This window comes from Hippoglossus hippoglossus, chromosome 19 (genome assembly GCF_009819705.1).
Source record: "Hippoglossus hippoglossus isolate fHipHip1 chromosome 19, fHipHip1.pri, whole genome shotgun sequence".
Taxonomy (NCBI): domain Eukaryota; kingdom Metazoa; phylum Chordata; class Actinopteri; order Pleuronectiformes; family Pleuronectidae; genus Hippoglossus; species Hippoglossus hippoglossus.
Window position 1 is genome coordinate 10,923,097 of NC_047169.1, and position 21,997 is coordinate 10,945,093.

Genomic DNA, 21,997 nt, shown 5'->3' on the forward strand with positions numbered 1-21,997 from the left:
ATGAGGAAACAGATGGATAAGAGCTATTCTGGTTCCAGGTTTGTGATGGAGTATTTGCTTTTCTGCTGGCATGGCAGTAATGTAAATACTTCATTGTTGACTTAAAAAATGTGAGACGATATATCATGCCATAATAGAGTCTGCCAAAGTCACTGTGTCAGACGAAGAGGCCTCTTGCGGAGTCAACGACAAGGTGACATCCTGAGTGTAGATGATAATTTATGGTGGCATCGTAGCACTCTACTCTTGGCTGTGTCTGCAGCCATCTTGGTCCCGTTTGGCTGCAGAACCAAGCCTGCTCTATTCTCCAGCCCTTCCTTTCCCTCATTTGGCCGCAGGAAGTCCAGAGAGCTGCTCTGGGACGCTGCGAGCCCAGGGCCAGACACCATCCATCGCTAATGGGCCCAACCAAGCCAGGTCTGCTCCCAGTTTTGCACCAGGCACACTGTTATGCATTCATGGCATAAAAAAGCAGGGTCAGCGAGGGGCTGTTTGAATAGCCATTTGAGCTGATTTGCCAGGATCGCAGGTGAGCTGTGGTCGGGAGCAGAGCGGAGTGTTCCCGCTCTGCTGCAGCGTTTGGGTGGGGTGCTGAATATTTTAATTGTAAATTTGACGGGCGAATGAGTGATATCGTATTTTGCTTTTGCGCAAGGAGCAGAGTTTCCTTTGTAATTAAATCAATCCGCCAAATAACTATTCACTGCAGTCCCTCGTTATACATCCGACCATGTCGTCACCGGGAGGAAATTCCCACAAATGAGTTGTTGCCTCTAAAAAAGTTATTACTTGTTATATAATATGCGTGATTAGATCATGTCTGCCACACTAATGAAGGAGAGGTTGCATTCAAATGTGGATTTTTATAGCGGAAGACGGAGAAGCAAAACAGATTTTGAGGTTGCCTGCTCGAACCTTTTGGTGGGGGGGCTCGTCGTGTTTGGTGGGCTCGGCCTCCGTCTTTTGGAAACTATTAGGTGGAATTAGGGGGACATTGACAGATGGTTTTCTTAGAGAGAGCAGTGATATCCAGCAGAGGTGTGTGTGTGTGTGTGTGTGTGTGTGTGTGTGTGTGTGTGTGTGTGTGTGTGTGTGTGTGTGTGTGTGTGTGTGTGTGTGTGTGTGTGTGTGTGTGTGTGTGTGTGTGTGTGTGTGTGTGTGTGTGCGCGCGTGTTTGCTCAGAGGAAGAAGCCAGCCAGGAACACATGCTCAGGAACAGGCCTCAGAATATGCACTCAGGTCTGTGCAGAGCGATGGAAACTCTGAAGACCACAGAAGTACAAACTCTTTTTCTTATTTCTCTCTCTCTTCTCTTCATTTCAGGGGCAGATGGTTATTTCATGCTGATTAGAATTTCAAAATAGGCCTCCATCCTTTAACAGCATTCCCCCCCCCCCCCCCTTCCTCATCTCCGAGCGGGGGCCAAGCAGAGGTCAGGCCCACGTTGCTGTGCCATAGAGCAGATTCACCGAGACACTTTTCAGGCCTGGTGATTGAAAAATGACATCACACATGAAACCACGGCACAATTTGTGAGGAGCAGGATTTGTCTGCTTTTGTTCTCTTTCCTTGAGTAGAACCAAGTTAACCTCACTTGAAATCCACACGGAATCATGAAAATCCATCTTTGCGGAACGTGGCAGCCTAAATTTGTTCTCCCGCGTGTCCCTAGAGTACATCACGATATGAATTTCTGAAGTGAGATGCCGAAAATAGATGGGAAGGGATGAAAAAAGCCAGGGCTGCCTTGATATTAATGCGTGTACTGTATTTGCCATGTTCCCTCTTCTGCTAATTGACTTCCCGCCCCTCCCACCTCGGCCGCCTGTCGCTGGAGGCTAACAGGGAACCGACACTTCAATTACTTACACCACGACACTCAAAGATTTGTGTGTGTGTGTTGAAGTGGGGGTTGCTAAGTGAAAGAAAGTGATTTTGAAAAAGAAACCTCCTGTGTTTTCCGATAATTACATGGCAGAGGAATGTGGTTCTAAAATCAACAGCCCTATATAAAATGATGCCTCTGGGGTGGTTAGCGTGAGGCAAACAGGGTTAAGCCAACAAACATGAGGTGCGAGTTTTGTCTAGGTGCGTTGCGGTGTTGGGTTTTTTAGGGCTTGGAGCAAATGCAACTTCCTTTATCTGGCTGAGAAGAGAGGGTTTGGTCAGTTTGCTCTAATTCCCTATGTCAGTATTGCAGCTTTGGTCCTCGGCCAACCCCACAAGGGATTGATGCACTTCTCGTCCTGTGAAGGAACTCGTAAAGGTTCTCTGGCCAGCGGGGAACATGGCGAAACAAATGTTACGGACAGCAACGTGTCAAATAACAGCGCTCACGTCAGCTGGGTTAAAAAGCCGGGGGAAAGGCTCTGCGGCCGCCTGCAGCCGAGCGAGTGTGTGCATTTATGCATCTCCTTACATTTGTGCATGTGTGAGAGAGCCACATGTAATCTAGCAGTGTGATGTGGTGTTTCATCCCGGTGCCAAAACAAACTGGTGGAGCTGCAGCGTGCCCACCCTGCTCTCCCAGGCCCCCGTCGACTCTCTCGCACAGATGGTAGCAATCACCTCCCGAGGTGCCCGTCACCGCCGGCGCTCTCTTCCTCTCTATTCTTGTGTAACAAGATTAACTCTCTGCCTGGACCTCTGCTACCTCTTCTTTTATTTCATATATTTTTCCCCTTTTTCCCTGCTGGAAGCCGTCGTCTTTTTTTTTCGTCTGTCAGTGAATATGTTGTGTTTTAGTAACAGTTTGCCTTTTATTTTCTCTATGGTCTGTTGCCTGAGAAAATGTGGTTTTTGGCCGCTGGCGTTGCTGGTGGCAGAGGCATTCAGAGGCTGTTAAGAGAAAATATGTTTATGACAATAGCTTTACTGAGGTTGTGTCTGTGTGTTTCCGACACAGGCTTTCTTACTCATGACTCCCATTCACAGTGTTAAAAATCATGTATTTGTCTCCACATACCGTCATGCATATGGAATGAATATTGTCCGTTACAATATGAACAGACGGGTCTGGTGTGAGTCGTGTAAACATATGTTTGAATGTGGAGCGGATCTTCTCTCATGATTATATCCTTATGGAACAACTGGAAAAACCCAAATTCTACTTTTCAATCCAGCATTTTAACATCACCTGCAAATCCATGTTCAGCTATTAATGGTGTCAAGGAAGAAAACCATCATATACAACTTTAACTATTATCCTGCTCAGTCTTCAACAGGAAAATGAAATAAAATGTATATGAGGGTAGAAAATTAAACCCCATTTACAAAAGAATTGCAGGAATCTTACAAAAGAAAGAATCAAATCACCCTTGACTGATGAGACTGATCAACAGATGTGTGACAAATTAAATCGGCTAAGATAAATATCAGTTTTCTGCTCCGCTTGTGCAAATGGTTGTACTGTATAATGTCGAGGGAAATAAAGACACTGATTAACTCCTCTGGGAAATCTCTAATTGGTTTTGGAGACTTTGAATTTTCATAAAGGAACAGACAGGAAGAGTCTGTTATTTACTTGCATTGTGGGAATTGTAGGGTCCAAGAATTTTTAGTAGACTATTTGGGATATTTTCCCCCAATAGCTGTTTCATCAATTGTGACTCTTTTTTTAAACATTCAAAATAAGTAGAAAAGGTGTGAGGCCACATTGAGCTGCCAGAACAGCTTCAGTTCCCCTGGAAAAAGACGTCTACAAGTTATTGGAAGACGTCTGACGGGATGATCATTATTGCTTAAAACAGGGGTGGGGAACCTTTTTTTCCTATCAAGGGCCTTTTCAATTTTATAACATCCTTTGTGGGCCATACTAAATTATTGAACACATATATCACGCTAAGCTCTCGAAGGTGATGGCTGGAATTGCTGCTCTTTGGCGAGGTGTCTGATGTCAGATGATGATGAGGTTTCTGCTCAGCTCGCTCACCTCAAAACAATAAAGGCTAATTTATGATCAACGATATATATGTATACAGAAACGGACGGAGCCTCCTGGTTCTGTTCGGACACAGATACACAGATATGGATGAAAACAGGCAAAGAGCGCAGTACCACCTGAAATCGTAGGAGGCAGTGTAGCTAATTCTTCAGAGGACATGAACTTGAGACAAGGTAGCAACTTCACCGTCGACATGTTGCGATGTATTTTATGGCCACACAGGACACTGTTTACAGCGCAGGGGCTTTTGCTTCTTACTTAAGAGATTCATTATCACAACCTCTTCCATTGTTGTTGTCAGAAACTCTCGACTCTGTGCTGCCCTCTATTGGATGTATTGATTAGCGACAATGTGAACATAAAAGCGCGCATGGAAATATGTGGGCTGTCACAGTTGCATTGTTTGAAACACACATGTCTCTTTTCGTACATAAAGGTATCATGAGCTATAAAACTGAATTTTTATTTTTATTTTTGTGAAGGCTGCTTTCTGTGCACAAACTCCACCAAAGAGCGTTAACTTGTCCTCACAAATCTCACACTTTAGGTTTCCAGCTGTAATGACCTCCAGATTGGCATTTTTCATCACAGTGTACACGCCTCAAGCCCTTTACTTCAACAAAAATAATAATTTTGTCCATTTCTCTTGGAAAGCGAAACATTCTGCATCTTCTTTTCTTTTTTTGACAGTCACAATGGTGGTTATCAGCGATGACATGTAATAGTTTGACCTGACAGCTCTTCAGCCAAAATGGAGCAACCTGAAATATGTATTTGTCTTTTATTACAGAAACTAATAATTGCTGTCATTAGAACATTTGTAGTATTTCTAAATGGATTTTTTTGTATTCATGAGTTTCCTTGCGGAGCCGGGAGGCTGCAGGTTTCTTGGTTTATTTCTAGGTTACTTGGTTTGAAAGGATCTCATCAGACCATATATCTCAACAGACCATTTAAAACATATGGTTTGTATAATTTTCATTGTCATCCAACTATTTATTTGGATGAAACTCATCTGTTACAAAATGCCAGGTACCCTGCAGATACAGCCAAAAAAACTTTCACTGCCTAGTTCTGGGATAACCATCATCAGTCCAGACCACTTTGACTTTTTATGCATTCGCATGCAAGCCTGCATCCCAACCTGAGAATACTATAGTAGAACATATTACCCCACTCCCACCATTTCTACTGCCATCTCTGGCCACAGTGGTGTATGTATTCCATCTGTCACTTTCTATTTCTAAACCTGCACAGGCATCACATGTATCCCCAAGAGTAGACCTCATGGTTGCCAAGAGTCATGGCAAAAGTGAATCTGTTTTTTAGCTCAGTTGGTCCTGATTCTTCATGATAATTTGATTGCACAGCGGTCGTCTGCTTCTTCTCCTGTGCTCAGGACTGCAGACTGTGGAGGGGGAAAAAAAGATCAACTGAGACAGACAGAGAGTAAAGGCAAACGGCGGGACAGAGATAACAATGTTTAGATGTGGGGAAGTGAAGTGGACCAGAGAGAGTGGGAACAGAGCTCAGGACTCAACTCTCCACTGACACAAGGCCCCCCAAACTGGCAACCCTCCAGCCTAATCTCGTTAAAATCTCTCCCTGCCTGATGCCATCCAGAGAGAGAAGGAGACATGGAGGAAGAGATGGACAGCAGAAAAAGGGTGGGGAAGGAATCGAGGAGAAAGAGGGACAGTCAACCAGTCAGACTATTTGAGATAGGGTCTCATGAAAGTGAAGTGAGAGGAGAGAGGAAGAGAGAAGGAGGCTTAGGGGAGGGGTGGGAGAGGAATTAAGGGGACTCTCAGTTCAAAAGGGCCCCCAAGAGCTGGCTCTTAAGCCCACGGCGTGAGGCTAACCGCAGAAACCAGTGGAGGGAGGGGAGCTCTGGGACGTGGTGTCAGAGCTAAAAGTGAAAGATACATCTGTGTGGACGAGAAGGAAAGAGCAAGTGGGGCTGGAGTGGCTCGGTTGCAAAAGAGGTAGAAGCATAGCACGGCCCATGTACTTCACACAGCGGGGCGACTGGAGTTGTAGGTTCCTTTTAGTTTTCAGCTTGGAGTTCTTAAATCTTTGTCTCAGCTTGTTGTCCACAGCTCATTACAGTGCACAGACCCAGCGGCCTTTACATCTGTTTATGTCTCAGCTCTGTTGAACTTTTTCTTGGATCTTTCGTTACTTGATCTTTGTCGTTTTGTGAGCAGTTACTGCCTCTTGAAGCGGCCGTCTCTGGTGTGTGTATGTGTGTGCATAAATGTGTGTGAGTATGTGTGTTTTTGTCGATGCTCTACACTGCCTTGGCTCTAATGAGGAGCTAATTAACCGGGTGTTCCCCGGTGCCCTGAGCAGGTGGCTGGAGCAGCCAGGCGGAACTCAGCCCAAACACACACACACAGACACACACACAGACACACACCATAGACACACAGACACATGCTGGCAGGGGCCCATATAGCTGAGCCTGTTGGATCGGGCAGAGAGGGCACCCAAGGAGGGGCTACAGCAGGTCTGGACTGTGGCCTGGGCCAAGGGGGGCAAGGTACTGGTGGGAGAGCAGCCTACCAGTTTTCAAGGACCAATTTTAGCCATGGGATTTGGGTTTTGCACAGGCATCCAAAATCAATTGGCTGTGCTTACTGGCTTGGCTTCGGTCGAGCTGAAGGAAAAATGAGGTTAGATTTATCCCTGACATATGGAGGGGAGCAGAGAGGCTGTGCACGCCACAAACACCCTCGCATTTTATTTGTTGAGCGCAGTCTTTACGGGCCAATTTGTCAAAGCACGCTTGACAGAACAGTCTGTGGGCTTGTTCAGGGTGCATGGACTTGTTGAGGTACCTGTTATGAAAGGTGTGGTGTTCTTCTGTCAGTGTACTTCAGCAGAAATATTCTATACTTTCTTGTATTCAGAGATGTAAGTAGCACCCTAGATCACTCTGTGTGTAGATGAAAATATTTACTGGAGCAGTTTTATACCAAAAATTGAATTTGGCACTTTTATTCTAGATGACAAAGTGGTGAAACAATCCTCTTGTCTAATATTTTCCTCGGGTTTCATCCTCCTATCCCTCCAACCTCTCTCAGCATCCCTCTGTTTGCCAAGCCCGTAGCTCATGTTTGTTGTTCGATTTCCACGACAACGCGAGGAACCAGCTTTACGCATCCTTGAATTGGACACTGACCCGTACCCTCAATGATCACAGTGTCTTCGCCGACTTCCACCCACAGAACTCCTTCCCACGCCAGAAAAAAAATCTCTATTTTCTCCAGCAACAGATAAAGAATTAGTGAGTGTGTGTTTTTTTTTGCGGAGGCTTTGATGTGTTAATGAATTGAAAAATGGCCTTCAACGGCGTTCATTTATCCCCGCTGAGCCTAATTTGGGTGGGGTGGGGGGGGGCGAAATGGTGGGCGGTGGTGGGGGTGGCAGGTTTTTGGGGGGTGCACAGGCACTTCAAAACAAACCCATAAACATTCCAGGATCCTTGGGCAGCTGCAGCTCCGAGCTGGAGTTAACTGCACGCAGCATGTACACCAGCGAAAACACACAGGATACACACACAAACACCTAGTTGAGGTCATCAGAAAATTAGTTTTTGTCATTTATTAGACTTGGATCACACGTTTATCTTAATCTGCTCTTGTGACTTCGGCAGACATTTCCATTCATGTTGTTCTTTTCCTGCCCGGAAACGATTCTCCCATTTGTCTTGAAAAGTCTGTCTGTTGTTCAAGTCCTTCCCAGTCGTCCCAGATACATATGTTAAACCATTTAAAGGTTCAATTCTGCAGCTCTCGCCACTTTCTCCACACTTGAACATATCCTCCCCTACCTTTGACTTTGTTGGCCGATCTTGTTGCCTCGCAGTAAATCGAGAGGATGCCGTAGGAAGGGCCACTGGTTCTTTAACTGGGGGAGAAAATGTGATCCACCGCTTTCATGTTCCGCTACAAGGTGTTAATGGACACAAGTGCTCACAGCTGTGTGTGTTTGAGACGCTTGATCATAATCAAGCCACCCAACACCCGCCGGCAGCTCCAGCCACTCACCGGAGCGGGTGTGTTTTTTGTCACATTCCCCTCAGAAGAAGTCGGATAGGCTGTTTAGTCGTCAACACGTAGCAACACACTAGATACAGACACAGAAACACTATAACACTGTATCACGATGACTTCAAAAGATACATCAGTTTTAAACGATTTAACCACAACTGCCCGCATACTTTTTATGCCTCCTTTTCATTAGCCTGGTTGTTAAGCAAAACATCCACTAGAGGGAGTGCAGAGTCAAGAGTTTTGGCGAACAACAATGGCGATGGTGAAGGAGGCTGTGATAACGTAGCTAAGAAAGAGACAAAAGCGTCCGAGACGGCGCTCTGCTGCAAATTTGCGATGGTTCCGCTCTTCCGTTTGTCTGTTTTGTCTGTTTTGTCCCTATCCGTAAAGCTTTAAGAAGACTAGCACGAATACAGACGAAATTAATGCAGGGTACGGACAGAAGGCTCAGTCTGTTTTGTCGGATGTTGAGGATAAATGAGTCTTAAGATAGTGAGTTATTTTAACTCACTCTAATTGCAGGTTTCCCTCACTGTCATCTAGACACTCTCTAGGTTCAAATATAGGTCAAAGGTCAAACCTCATCTAGGGCTCACAGATCCATGGGAGCAAACCAAAAGATCCAGCTTTGTTTCTATATAAATATACATAAAACAGTATTTCATTAACTACAGAATTCCATACAAATTGGGCTGTATAATAACCAGATGGAATTGGGAAACAGTCTGGGAATGTGCTCCCCCCTTTTTTTTTTTCCAGGGTCGCAACCAGGGAAAAGCAGGCCTCTTTCTCAACCTGGTGCCAGGCTTCCCTTTCAGGGTGGATGGAGATCTCATATCATTCAGTGCCCACATATAGTACACATGACTGGACACTGGTAGCCAAAGGATTCTCCTCCTGGGAAAGAACCATCACACTCCCATTTGTGCTAAAAAGCTAATTTATCTTTGTACTGATCATTGAGCTTCACTTAACTGCAGAACTGACCTTGACCTCAACAGAGAAGTGAGAACACTCGAGCCTCAAGGTGTCGGCTAACGAGGAATTTTTACATGGTTTTCAAATATTACATATTTTTGTTGTCTGGTATGCCGCTACTGCGAGCCCAGTAAATCTTTCATAAAAGACACCCTTCAAAGCTAAAATACTAAAATGCCTCTCAAGTAAAATATGTGAATGTGCTGACTAACTACTGTTCCTCTCATTTTTGATCAGTACAAATAACAGAATCTAATACTGCATGAATATGTCAAATAAATATGGTACACCCTGCAGCCAGTTAGCTAAGCTCTAGCCTGACCCTTCAAAGGTAATAAAATCTGCTTAGAAGCTCCCCAAGTATAAAAACGATGGGCGGTTAGGAGCTAGCAACTGGGAACTCACCTTGACGTCACCCCCAGTTTGGGAACTGCCGTTGAAGTAAGCATCTTCTGAGGAGTGGGGGGTAAGCACCTGAGTGAGAGCCCAAACCTGCAGTCTGCACCTATTGGATGATACCAGCTGTCAGTCACATGGTATCCACGCCCCACGCCTGGATCCGGACTGCCGAATGCCTATTAATGGCCGCTGCTTTACAGAATCGTGAACCTTGATCAAGAGATAGAAAACAGTTAAAACAGCTTGACACAATTTCACTCTGTGACTAAGCACATGGACGAGACACTAAAGACAGAACATGTGCAACGCATGAGAATTTAAAATATCTCAATCAATATTGTCAGATTGGGATTTTTTCATTCTAATACAATGTAACTGCCAAGAACAATGTTCTATGTTGCCCACAAAGCCACACATATAGAAACACACATAAAAGCAGCCCCCACCCCCTCAGTCCCTCCAGCAATCTGTCTTTACTTATTCCCATTGTTGTGTCTCACTCTATTCCAAACATCCATTGTTAGTGAAATCCATTTTCTCAAACACATTCCCATCGGATTAAAGTTAATTTATATCACCCTCTGTTGTTATCCCCTAATAATCTTCTTTTGCCATAGCTGTTGACATTTTTGGTCAAACAGCTCAGGCTGTTGTTTACTCCTCTCTAATTTATCTGGGGGTAACTTTGAACTGGAACTGAGCTCCACAGCAAGCGTCATTGAAGCATCGGCCAAGTCTTCAGGTCCCAGGTCTGACTCTGATTTAACCAGAAGAGACTCCGGATCAAACTCTATTAAACAAACAAGCCGGGCAGGTTCCTCATTATACTCCTCCAATGTAAATCCCACATGTAGAGAGTGAACAGAGTTTATCAATAATGTCAAAGCTGGTGAATGTGGTCATATATGCAGGAGTCCCTGAAAAGACTGGTGAGCCGAGGAGACTTCAAGGAACCAGTTGGATTTCAAGCGGAACTCGCAGAGACTGTGAAGAGATATAACCTCACTTCACTTGTCCCATATATTCTGGCTCGCCTCATTTAGAAGACAGCTAGCTCGAGCCCACTCCTTTATCTGAATCCATCCCGTTTTTAATAGATCTTCAGAGCCTTTTACTCATCAGCGATTCATGAAATTAATGTCTCTCTTTCCAGTGATTAATAACTAATGGGCTGAGAGGAGCTGAATTCATTAATTATGAAATGGAGAAAATGAGCTCTGCAAATATCACTTTTGATTGATGAGTTCTGGAAGAGCAGCCAAGCACACAGCCGCATTGTAGATTATAAACTAATCCTACTTTACTGGAAAATCTCTCCCTGCTCTTTATGTGGTAGTACGCATATGTTTTACTGTAATTCACACTCCACGTGAATGTTTCATGCTGGCTAACTTGCGTTTGTACTCTGTTAGATAAACACTGTGCACATATTGTAAACTTTTACATTTCTCCCACTCACCTTCGCTGATGCAATCCCGCAATTGTCAATGTTAACTTTCCTCTCCCCTCCGCAGCGTGTAACTGTAACCTTCACGCCCGTCGCTGTCGATTCAACATGGAGCTGTACAAGCTGTCGGGGAGGAAGAGCGGAGGAGTGTGTATGAACTGCCGCCACAACACTGCGGGACGCCACTGCCACTACTGCAAGGAGGGCTTTTACAGAGACATGGCCAGGCCCATCACTCACCGACGAGCATGCAAAGGTGAGTCCCACAAGATGTCACACACTTGAGCGCAGTATTGTGCAGGACGCACATCAATGCATTGGCTTTGATGTGTGTTCATTTAACTGTGGATTTTATTTCCTGTGTACTTGCATTGCACTGATAGCCAGCATAGCACGTTTGAGCGAATTGCTATGTTGTGTGTCCAAATCATAAAACATTGATTGTTTTTATTACTATGGTTTTGCTAGCACCGATTATCAGGCAGATCCATCGTCAAGTGCTAACACAAATGCACACGTGAATCCAGCATTAGTGCTTTGAGTTTTGTCAATACGTAACATTTTGAGGGGGTATTGGTAAGATTTTTTGATTAATGCTGAGTAATTTTGCTAAATACCTCTTTGAAATCACTTGCAGTTTAGCTGTAGACTGGCTGGTCGATAGAATTAGCTGCTAGCTCCATGACTTCAAATTTTCCTAAGGCAACCATAGACTGCATATAAAGATGGCCGACATGACTGCTCCTCAAAAGTAAAGCCAAATTGTTTCAATTGCCCCCTGGTGGCTGGCTGCAGTATAGGTCATGGACCAAAATAAAATAAAAACTAAGTAGGCCTAAACATCAAATACCTTTTTCTCAAGGATGGTTTCTGTGATATAGTTAGTTCTTATCACATTAGTGTATGTGCAGGTGCCCTTTTCCCAGTAAGTTTTGTTTTAATGAGTTATTTGATGCTATAAAAACGGATTTTAAACGTTACGACCTACAGCTGAGACTGACTCAGAGGAAGTGGAGCTGCGTCATCCATCTTTATACACAGTCCACGGTTATTAACGACTTTACAAACAGTAATAACTATCCAGTTCTTCTTCTGCTGTCAGAAACATAGAGCACAAGTATTTTTCTCGGAAAGTATTACCAACCCCTCTATGTTTACAATAACAAATTTAAAACCTGCTCGTGGACGAGAAACACTTTTGTGTTGTATCAATCAGTATTAGAGTAGCAAAATGAATATTTATTTATGTGAGACTGTCAGAGATTATTACTTTAAGCGCAGTTTGACTTTCAATTTGGCGACAGACTGTGCTAAATGTTTACAACACGTCCAAACAACAGCAGAGTGAGATGTCCCAACCTGACTAATACCCGTGTAATCATGTCATTTCGCAGAAAGTGTAAAAGGAGTTACCGGTTGTGATTGGAAACATACATGGTCGTGGTAACTTTCAATAAAAATATCAGCATGTCTCACTTGACATACCAGAGCACAGAGAAACAAATTGATACCGAGCCTGAAGCATTTCTGGACGCTCCCCCAAATGTTTCCCCATACACCACACACCACATAATATTATCACTTAACCGAGGCATTTCTCATGGAAAATGTATTTTACCCCTTTTATTATTTCACATTTGCAGTGAATATTTTTCAGCCTGATATTATGCTGGAAGCATTTCGCTCCTCTCCCTGGACTCAATAATAACACGAGTTTCCTGTACTTGTTGCTCAGGAAAATATTCAAATCAATAGCAGAGAGGGAGTGTTCTTCATCCTGTTGATCCCGATGAAGGTAAAAAAAAAAAATCACTTCCAGAAGTTTGAAAAAAACCAGCATCGGTTCGAGCTGCCAAACCCTTACAGCCGTGAAGATCTTTTGCCCGAAATTTCATGGCGAGAATCTCCCCCTGGCTTCCTCTCAGTTTTCCCTCTGCAGCCGACCCAAGCTGTAACCCAACACCGGGAGGCTTTCAAATGGCATGATATCAAGCCGCAGTTGCCCATGTTAGTTGCACTGAGATGTCGAGCCATTCATCACATAATGGCAAGAGCTCCACTATGACTTGGTCACATACCTCAAAACTGAAGTCATCTGACCTGTTACTGCACCGAAACACTGAGTGAAAGAGATCCGCCTTAATCCTGACACGAGATCAGCCCTGAGACGTGTGCAAATTGTTCCCTCATCTTCCATTTCCTGCAATACCTGGACGTGCGGTGCTTTCACACAAAAAAGCACCCCCCCCCCCCCCTGACACCCCCCTGGCACCCCCCCCCCCCCCCCCCCCCCTGACACAACAATGTGTCCTTATCAAAGCCCAGAGATCAGGTGGTAAACAGTTTATCACCCTCTTGCACAAAGGGCCCAGATGTGACGGAAATGAAAGTTGAAAAAGCCTCTGCAGAGCGGCTGACTCAATGATTGATCAGAGCAATTCCGCAGCCTTATAGGAGCCGTCATTTTCCTTTGCCTCAGCCCTCACGCCCTTTGTTCATCTCCATGTCCCATGATTGGTTTATAACCACCCTCTCATCTTCCGCCTCGACTCCTGCCTTCTCCCGACGTGACTCACCACTTTTAAAACTTTTGACTTTTTTTCTCTTCCCCCGGATTTTCTTTTCAGGCCCTGATTTTTGCTCCCCTCCATGTTTTATCTCCATGTGTCAGGGTCAAGATACAGGTCAGAGGTGGGCTATGGCTAAAGGGGGTGAGTCTCACCTCTGAAATGGAGTTACGACAATAAAACACAGGTGTTTTCCGAGGCCGAGACAGGAGTGCGGAGGGCTGGGGGGGGTTGTGCAGCTCCGAGAGGATGAATGGGCCATGTCTGTTTCTAATCAAACCTGCTTTAGCTGAGTGTCAGTGCACAATCTGAGGAGAACACAAAGAGGAGAAACCACCTCAGTCCCTGCCTCTGTCACCTCCACCACTTAACCTCCTGAGTGCACCAAACACACTCTCCATCTTCCTGGGTCAGTACCAATGTCCCAATTCTAAGTGAATCCGCAGGGCTCCAGGTCTGCAGCTCAAATCTCCATTGTTGTTTCAGAAAGTCCTTATAAAAAAGAGTTTGAAGCCAAATCATTTTTTCTTGAAACACAGTTCAGATCAAATGGACTTGTGGCTTCTACAGCAGCATATAACATTGTTTTAAAATGTCATAGCTTAAGTCTACCGTGCAGGGTTACAATATTGTGGCTGATAATCAAAATCTACATTCAGAACATATTACTTCCGGGAACCACACTACTGGATTTTATAGCAGCATAAAGATGTGATCCAAATTACACAATGTTTGAATTTAATCTGAGATGTGGAGCAGCTGTATTGACAGCTTGAGTTTAACAGTCCTTCAACAAAGTGTTATTACCTTAAATAACAAAATAATGCATACATCTATTATAAAAAAACATCTCTCCAACCAATAAAATATTAACTATTGTATTTATTTTCTCAATGAACTAGACATTAATCACTGTAAAATGATGTGTTTTCTTCCAAAAGTAGACTGCAAACAACACAATCCTTTGCAAATGTGGAAACTGCCAAATAACTGCAGACAAAGAGCAGTCCCTGCAAGTACTTAAGCCCATGTGCACACACAGACTCGCACAAAGCAACACACATCAGTTAAACGGCGCAAACGCCTGTCAAAGGACTACAAATCCCAACACGGTGCCTGTCAAGTCTGCAGTCGCACAGGCTTGAAAAGTCATCAACATCTGAGGACGTTTTTACTGCTTCTTAACTGGCCCGAGCCCCTGCACATAAAACTTCAGGACCCCCCCTCCCCCCTCCAACCCCACACCACCCTCCACCGTCCTGCCCCTCACAGCCCCTTCGGATCTGGTGTTTGCTGCTTGTTTACTGAAAGACGTGGACATTCACCGCAAATCTAAAATTGTGAAGGGGACGCGCGAAATGTCTGCCATCACTCCCGTCTTTGTTCAATTCTGCCCGGATCGCGTGGGTCGTCTGTGCTGCTCCGAGATCAGACGGGAAACAATGGCTTATCGTTCCTCCTGCTGTGCCACGTCTTGACAGGCATGACAGACCAACACCAGACTCATATCAGACGGATCGAATAACAGGGGGTTTATCCCACATGTGCGCTTTAACATTGAACACATCATCGCACGGGCAAAAGTAAACCACAAATCGAATACGTTTGAGATTATTTAATTATGACAAATCTAGCTTGTTTACTTTCAGACCCAACTAATCAGCTGGGTTTCATTATGAAGTCTTAAGACGTAAACTCCAGGAATGCCACAGATTCCCAAAACGCAGCAGCAGGGAACAAAAGGCAGGTCCATCTGGGGCTGATGAATGAGGGTAAGGGGTGTGGAGGTGAGGATACGTATGTGACGTGGTTGGCACAGAGTGGCAGACAGATGGTCCGGAGACCCTTTCTGACATGACCTCTGGCCTCCATCTCAATCCAGCGTCTCACCCTGCCAAATGCAGATGTGTCCTCCCCTCTAGGTCGGTCAGGAACGCTCACCAAGTGTCAGCGGAGCTTGAGTTTCCTGGTTCGGGCCTGCGTGACTGAAATGGTGGGGATTTTGCACGCTAAGGCATCAGATTTACGTCTCCCTGCACAGCTTCAAACAGAGCGCGGCCACTTTGACACCTGTGGACCGGTTGGCCTTGCCCGGAAAAGGCAAACATGTTTCTGAAGATCTGAGCTGCGGCTAATCCCCCCCCCCCCAACCCCTCCACCCTGCTGCCAGATGCACACGATCACTCCTGGGTCAGTTTTGGGGCGTTTAAACCCTCCCGTCACCCAGTCAACAGGTGGTAAGGTCCTCTGGCTTTCCTCTGTTTTTAGCGGCTAAAGAAAATGTCCCGACACAAGTAAACACATTCACAGTTCCTTCAAGTGGTGGGAAGAAACTGTGGCATGTTGGCAGCTGCCTCTCTCTCTGGCAAGCTCTTCAACAAACTGTTGGGTTACAGGGTTTTCCCCCCACCAAGTGTAATTTTGGCCTTTCTTGTCTTTTCTTGATAAGCTCGGACGATTAGAGCGATCACGTTACAGTCTCATCGCTTTACATTTGCTTTAGTAATTTCGCACGAGGCCATGACTGTTTTCCAAAGAATAAGATTGAAATTAAGGAGAGGCAGAAGGTTCAACTTAAAGTTCACTGTTGTTTGCTCTATTTCTGTAGAGACTGCTCCAGAAGAAGTGTTTTCACTGTGTGTCACGGAGGCGTTTGTCTTCCTGTCAAATGTTCATAATAATAGCAATAATTTAATTTATAGAGCGCTTATTAAACACAAAGTACAAAGTGCTGCACAACAAGAAATGAAATGGTTAAAATATAGAAGGAAGTGCCTCATATATCAATAATAATGGTGATAATGATAGATAGAGATAGAGGCAATAATAACGTGACAACACCAAGTAAATACAGGAATATTTAATATGTTAAGTATGTGTTTATATCTTTAAGACGAAATGTGTTTTTCTAATAGCATCAGTTTGGTTGAATTCACTATGTTTTTGCAGTTGAGCTCACCAGAGGCTCTGTTTGGAATATACTGAAGCACTGTGTCTCCTACTCTCTCGTCTTCTCGTCTTTGACGCTCTCAGATATGCTCTCTCGCTCGGATTCTCTCTTGCATCTTGTAAAACTTTTCAGGTTTCAGACTAGCGCCCCAGCTCTCTCTAATTTAACAGCTCTTAAAACTCAAAAAGCCTCACAACGCTTAAGGTGGCTTGAATAAATCGCCGAGAACCAGCAAAACTTATAAAAGTCTCGGCAAAGCGAGGCGACCGGAGCGTTGTTTGTTGCTGTTGGCATTCGCCGGGCATCGACTGAACTTTGGGGAAGTGATGAAACGGCACAGAGCGTGTGTCACCAGGCGGTGCTCACAGCTTTAGGAGAGCGGAAACAAGCAAAGAGCAGCCTGCCTTTATGGGTCCCCTGACAGTGATGCACTACATGCACCACCCCATTCACCTGAGCATCTCTCTGTTGTTTTACCTGTCCCCTGCTCTCTTCTACTTTCACACATGAGTTCTCTCTCTCTTTCACACAAACAGATATACATGCTGTGCTTTCAGTGATTCTCCTTGCAAAGAACAGGGGAATAAAGAGCACAGATGCAGATTTGAATGCATGGGAGCTTGCATGTCCTCAGCCATTCAGTCCTAATGCATTTTACAAGATTCTACTTAATATCCTCAATTATTTAATTGATTATGAATTTATTTTCTCCCCCCACCCCCGCCCCAGCCTGTGACTGCCACCCTGTGGGCGCAGCAGGCAAGACGTGCAACCAGACCACTGGACAGTGCCCCTGCAAGGATGGCGTCACCGGCATCACCTGCAACCGCTGCGCCAAGGGCTACCAGCAGAGTCGCTCACCTGTGGCCCCCTGCATCAGTGAGTGACTCAAAAACATACACACACACACACACACACACACACACACACACACACACAGTAAAACTAAGTACTTTACTTGCTTTTAAATATACTTAAAGTTTTATTAGTAAAAGTACATGCCTACTGTAGCCCATTATTCAATGCATCATTACGGCTGAGTCTCGGCGATGCCCTCTTTTACATGCACTTTTCAGCGTTATATTACCCGTCCGTACAGATTACTTTTAGAAATATTAAAAAAACTAAATAAACTATGTGAACATGTAACTCAATACATTGTTACAATGTAGTGGAGTAGAAAGTACAGATATTTGCTGATGTAGTGGAGTACAAGTGAAAAGTACCAGAGTAAATATAGCTACATAATAAAATACTTAAGAAAAGTACCAGTAACCAAGTAAATGTACTTTGTTACATCTCACCACAGCACAGCACAGAGTTACAGCAGAGTAGTGGACGGCTCTAACAGCAGCTCATACCCAAACTATGGAAATTGAGACACATAATTGAAAGCACACGTCCCTGTAGCCTGAAGTCGTTCTGGCCTCCTGACAGGCACACCCAACCCGATCTCTGCTCTGCATATACAGGACATGTGTTCTGTGGGTTTGCACGGCCACTGAAAATGAAATGATAATGTCACTGAGAACTCCCCAGAACATGCACAAGCAGAGGGCCGAGATCGGACTGTGACAGAGAAAAAGAGTGAGGGGGTGAAGGGGAATCTTTCTCAGAGTTCTTGTTGGTCATTGTTCCACTTGCTGTCAACAGTGTGTCATGCGGTGTGTGTGTGTGTGTGTGTGTGTGTGTGTGTGTGTGTGTGTGTGTGTGTGTGTGTGTGTGTGTGTGTGTGTGTGTGTGTGTGTGTGTGTGTGTGTGTGTGTGTGTGTGTGTGTGTGTGTGTGTGTGTGTGTGTTTGCTTGTACTGTAGTAGCTGTAGTTTGCATGCAGGCCACACAGCTTTTTAATTTCCTGTGACAAGCATGTGTGTGTGTGTGTGTGTGTGTGTGTGTGAGCGTGCATGTCAGTTGCGAAACTAGCCAGTGCCCCGCCACATGCATGCATAATAGAGGGTAACTTTCCACCACACTGTGTGCCAGGCGGTACGGGCACACATTGCGCTCACAAGACAAACCTCAACCAAAGCCACCACCGTGCCGCCCAGCGCCGTACCAAGCTCTGTCACACCGTGCCACATGGTGTCATGTCGTTTCTCTCACATGCGGCTCCGGAGCAGATGGCGGAGAGGTGAGCAGGAGAAAACAATGGTCACGGACAGCAGACCCCGCTTATTTGAATAGCGCTGAACCGTCTAGTGAGAACAAGAAGAATTGTGTATGCGCTTTTTACGTACATTAACGCACATTTGCATCCTTTGCAAAGAGAGTTAATGAAAACTGTGTGTGTGTCAATATGGCCTCATTGTGAGCTTCTTACCACCTATTGAGGCTCCTGGACCCCAAGACAGAAGACACGATCATTAAGCAGCCAATTAGTATGATGGCAGCAGCCCTCATCTGAATGATCCTTTCATCATCTGTCTGTCTTCACAAGATGTGGCCATGAGGGCACACAGACTCAAAGTGGCTTCTAGCAGCTGCGCTTCCCTTCAAAACGCTTCATGCCCTCGTTTGTTTTTGTTGGCAAGGGTGTCCATAATTTCAGGGAGACAACTGCTGCTTCTTTTCTTTTTTTGGCCTCACCACCCCTCCCACCTCAAACCCTCAATCTCCAAATCCAATCAAAGGCAGATCCTCCGGGTGGATCCTTAAGCCGGCGCTCCACTAACTCTGTTTAGGGTAAAGGCAGAGGGCCTGTTGTCAGCATTAGCATTTGTATTGGAAAGTTGCATACGATTAGGAGAGTGGTCCTGGAGGAATTCCACAAGGCACTTTTTAGTGTAGCCAGCGGGCAAAGCAAGGGAGGGCTGCATCTGTCTCAAGATGATCCAAGCAAAATTGCCCCCTTGCCATCTGTCCGTCTGTCTATACATGCTTGCATGGAGATTACACATCAGTGTTAACCCAGCAACTGTTGGCGGAGGACAAGGCTAATCCAGTGCAGCCACCTTTCCTTTTTAAATCTGTGTCAATCAAAGAAATGTGTGGCGCTTCTACTAAGTTTGACTCGAAACTTGAATTTGGTTCTCTGGCGTCCATTATTCTTTCCACTTATAGCGTCTCATGATCTTTCCATGCTCCAGAATGACAGTGAAACCGCCACATTAGTCAGTGGAATGCATTAAGTAATGCACCAATAAGTATCCCTGTCACTCTGTCAATGTTTATCTAGCATGTCTGTCTGCAACGCCCCATGTGTTTTCATGTGCGTTGTCGACGTATGTCACAATCCAAACCTACTGTAAGACAACCCTGGTATTTTCTCATATTGGGCGAAGACACATCTACTTCTCCTCAATACTTAGCTTACCCTGTGTATTTTGTTTTCAGGCAAATTCATATTTACACAAAACCATCTTAAACCCATGTCTTTGGAGTTGCTTTTAATGAATTCTGATGCACTTCATTTCCTTCACCACACATGCACTTTTGGCCGACACTGAGCCATGTCACTCAGACTGCACTTGAAAGGTATGGATTTACATTTAACCAGTGAAATAACTTTGAATTTCTCGTGTGTTTCAGAAATCCCAGTGGCCAACCCCACAGCTGTGGTGAGCAGCACAGAGGAACCAGCAGGTTAGTCCCCGCTCTCTGAACCTCACCCATGAGCACCGCCGCTTTATGAGAGGAACAAAAACATAATTTTTTTATATTTCTGGACTTGACTTTTAAGGTGTGGGATAAATATTAATGGAGGGCGGGGTCCCCCTTCTTTTGAAGCTGTGCGAGAGAGACATAGTGCACTGGGGCCCGGCAGAATTTTTCCATTGTCTTAAAAACCTGTGTCCTTGGCACAGTTTCCCCGACCGCTCGCCTCAAGTTAGTGGAACCTCGCTGTGCTCAAAATATGGCTGCGACTTAAAGCCAAGGCCAGCGATAGGCAGCAGAGGTGATTAGTTACAGTTTAGACGGGGCATATAGTGGAAGGGAGAGTTTTGAGGCGTGAAAAGAGCGTTGGCAAATGACTGGGGGGAAATTTGCTCAGTCTCTCCCTCCAACTCTCCAATTTAAGCTCCGGTCAATTACCCTACCCTTATTTTTCATTCTGCGGCTATTCGGTTTCAGTAGTGGTGTTGATTTGGAAATGTTGATTCATTAGTAAGTTAATAACCATATATCATCACTCAGGCTCCAGATTGTACCCCCCACTTTGCTTCTCATACTCCACTGCACAATAGTTTCATAGTTTTTATATCATTTCTCTTCTATAAATACATATTCTGTCTGAAAAGTCTCTGTAAAAGACTTTTGACTAATGGACCTCTTACTATTCAAAGGTGAAATACTGTGCAGTTAAAAGGGTCTGACTGAAAGGGTTCCAATATTTGTAATAGCTGATAGTTAATTTGAAATCCAAACTTGGTTACATAGTCAAAGAATCACACAAAAACTACAGAAAAATACTAAATATAATGCTATAAAATGAAATAAATTGACATTATTTGCATTTTGGCAAGAGTTAGACGAGAAGATAGATACGTACATGGCTACACGTTAAATGTTGCTATGCTAAGCTAGCCAGTTGACATAGTACGAAGACTGGAAACAGAAATAGTCGACCACTAAAACCGCCATAAAGCCACAAACAAGATGTAACTTCAAATGTAGTGAGCTTTAAAGGTGCTGGTGATGGGTTTTGAGCCAGACTAGCTGCTAAGCTAACTAGCTGTATCCTCTATAACTTCAAATTTACCGTACACAACACTGTTAATTGATTGTTTGTTAACTTATAATGTGACGCTATAGACTGTAGAACAGGGTGTCTCTACTTCTTCTCACTATCCAGAAATGAAGGATACGAATAATGCTATCTTATTTTTGAGCCAGAGTCTGCGCAGTAGCAAATTTGGGATAAAGCCGCAGAATCGAGGTCCTGTTGATACACATGCTTGACTAGTTGTGAGTAAGTCTCAGTTGTCAATCATGCGAACAAACACCAGTGTGATAAGAACTCCCAAAGATCAACCAACCTTGAGAATAATTTATTTAACAATATACTTTGACTTTTTCGTTTGGTTCATGTCCCTACCATTAACATGGGGGAGGTGGGATTTATGACTAATACTGCAGCCAGCCACCAGGGGGAGAATGAGATGCTTTGGCTTCACTTTTGACGAGCTGTCATGTCACCTATCTTTATATACAGTTTATGGTGGACTTTCATAAGTGGAGGATGCTGTTCAAACAGTTCATGAATGACAATATAGTAAAGCACAGATGTAATAAAATGAAATGGTTTAAATGAAAAAGGTATAATTGTTGACATCAAACACTAAAATGTCTTTATATCTGTTATATTTCATAATGTAATGTCAAGTGTTGCCTTAACAAATAACTTTCCAGAATATCTAAATATACCTTTAAAGATTAGTAGATACTGATAGAAATGTTCTCATATTTGCAGATTCCTTCCTCATTTGTGACTTCTTATTTGTGTTCTGTTCTCATTACTTGGGCCTGAGGATCTTTTTGGGGAAAAGACATTGCACAGTCCAGCCCACTCTTGTGTTTAATACTTCCCTGGGAAAATCCTACAGGGTCCTTGGAACACAAGAGACGCTGATCGCCAATTCCCCTCAGGCTTTACTAAACAGACCAGAGCATTTCCCCCATCTTTCTCCTTCCTAAACTACCATAGAACGAGCGTCAC

At 44.4% G+C, this 21,997-nt stretch overlaps 1 protein-coding gene across 3 annotated transcripts in view; it reads left to right on the top strand.

Moving 5' to 3' along the window:
* ntn2 (netrin 2) overlaps positions 1–21,997 on the top strand; it is a 48,839-nt gene that overhangs the window by 19,421 nt on the left and 7,421 nt on the right. For all 3 annotated transcript variants that reach the window (XM_034570674.1, XM_034570675.1, XM_034570673.1), the window contains exons 3-5: positions 10,893–11,081; positions 17,072–17,221; positions 19,870–19,923. In XM_034570674.1, coding sequence (XP_034426565.1) covers positions 10,893–11,081; positions 17,072–17,221; positions 19,870–19,923 — 393 coding nt within the window. The remainder of the gene's footprint in view (positions 1–10,892; positions 11,082–17,071; positions 17,222–19,869; positions 19,924–21,997) is intronic.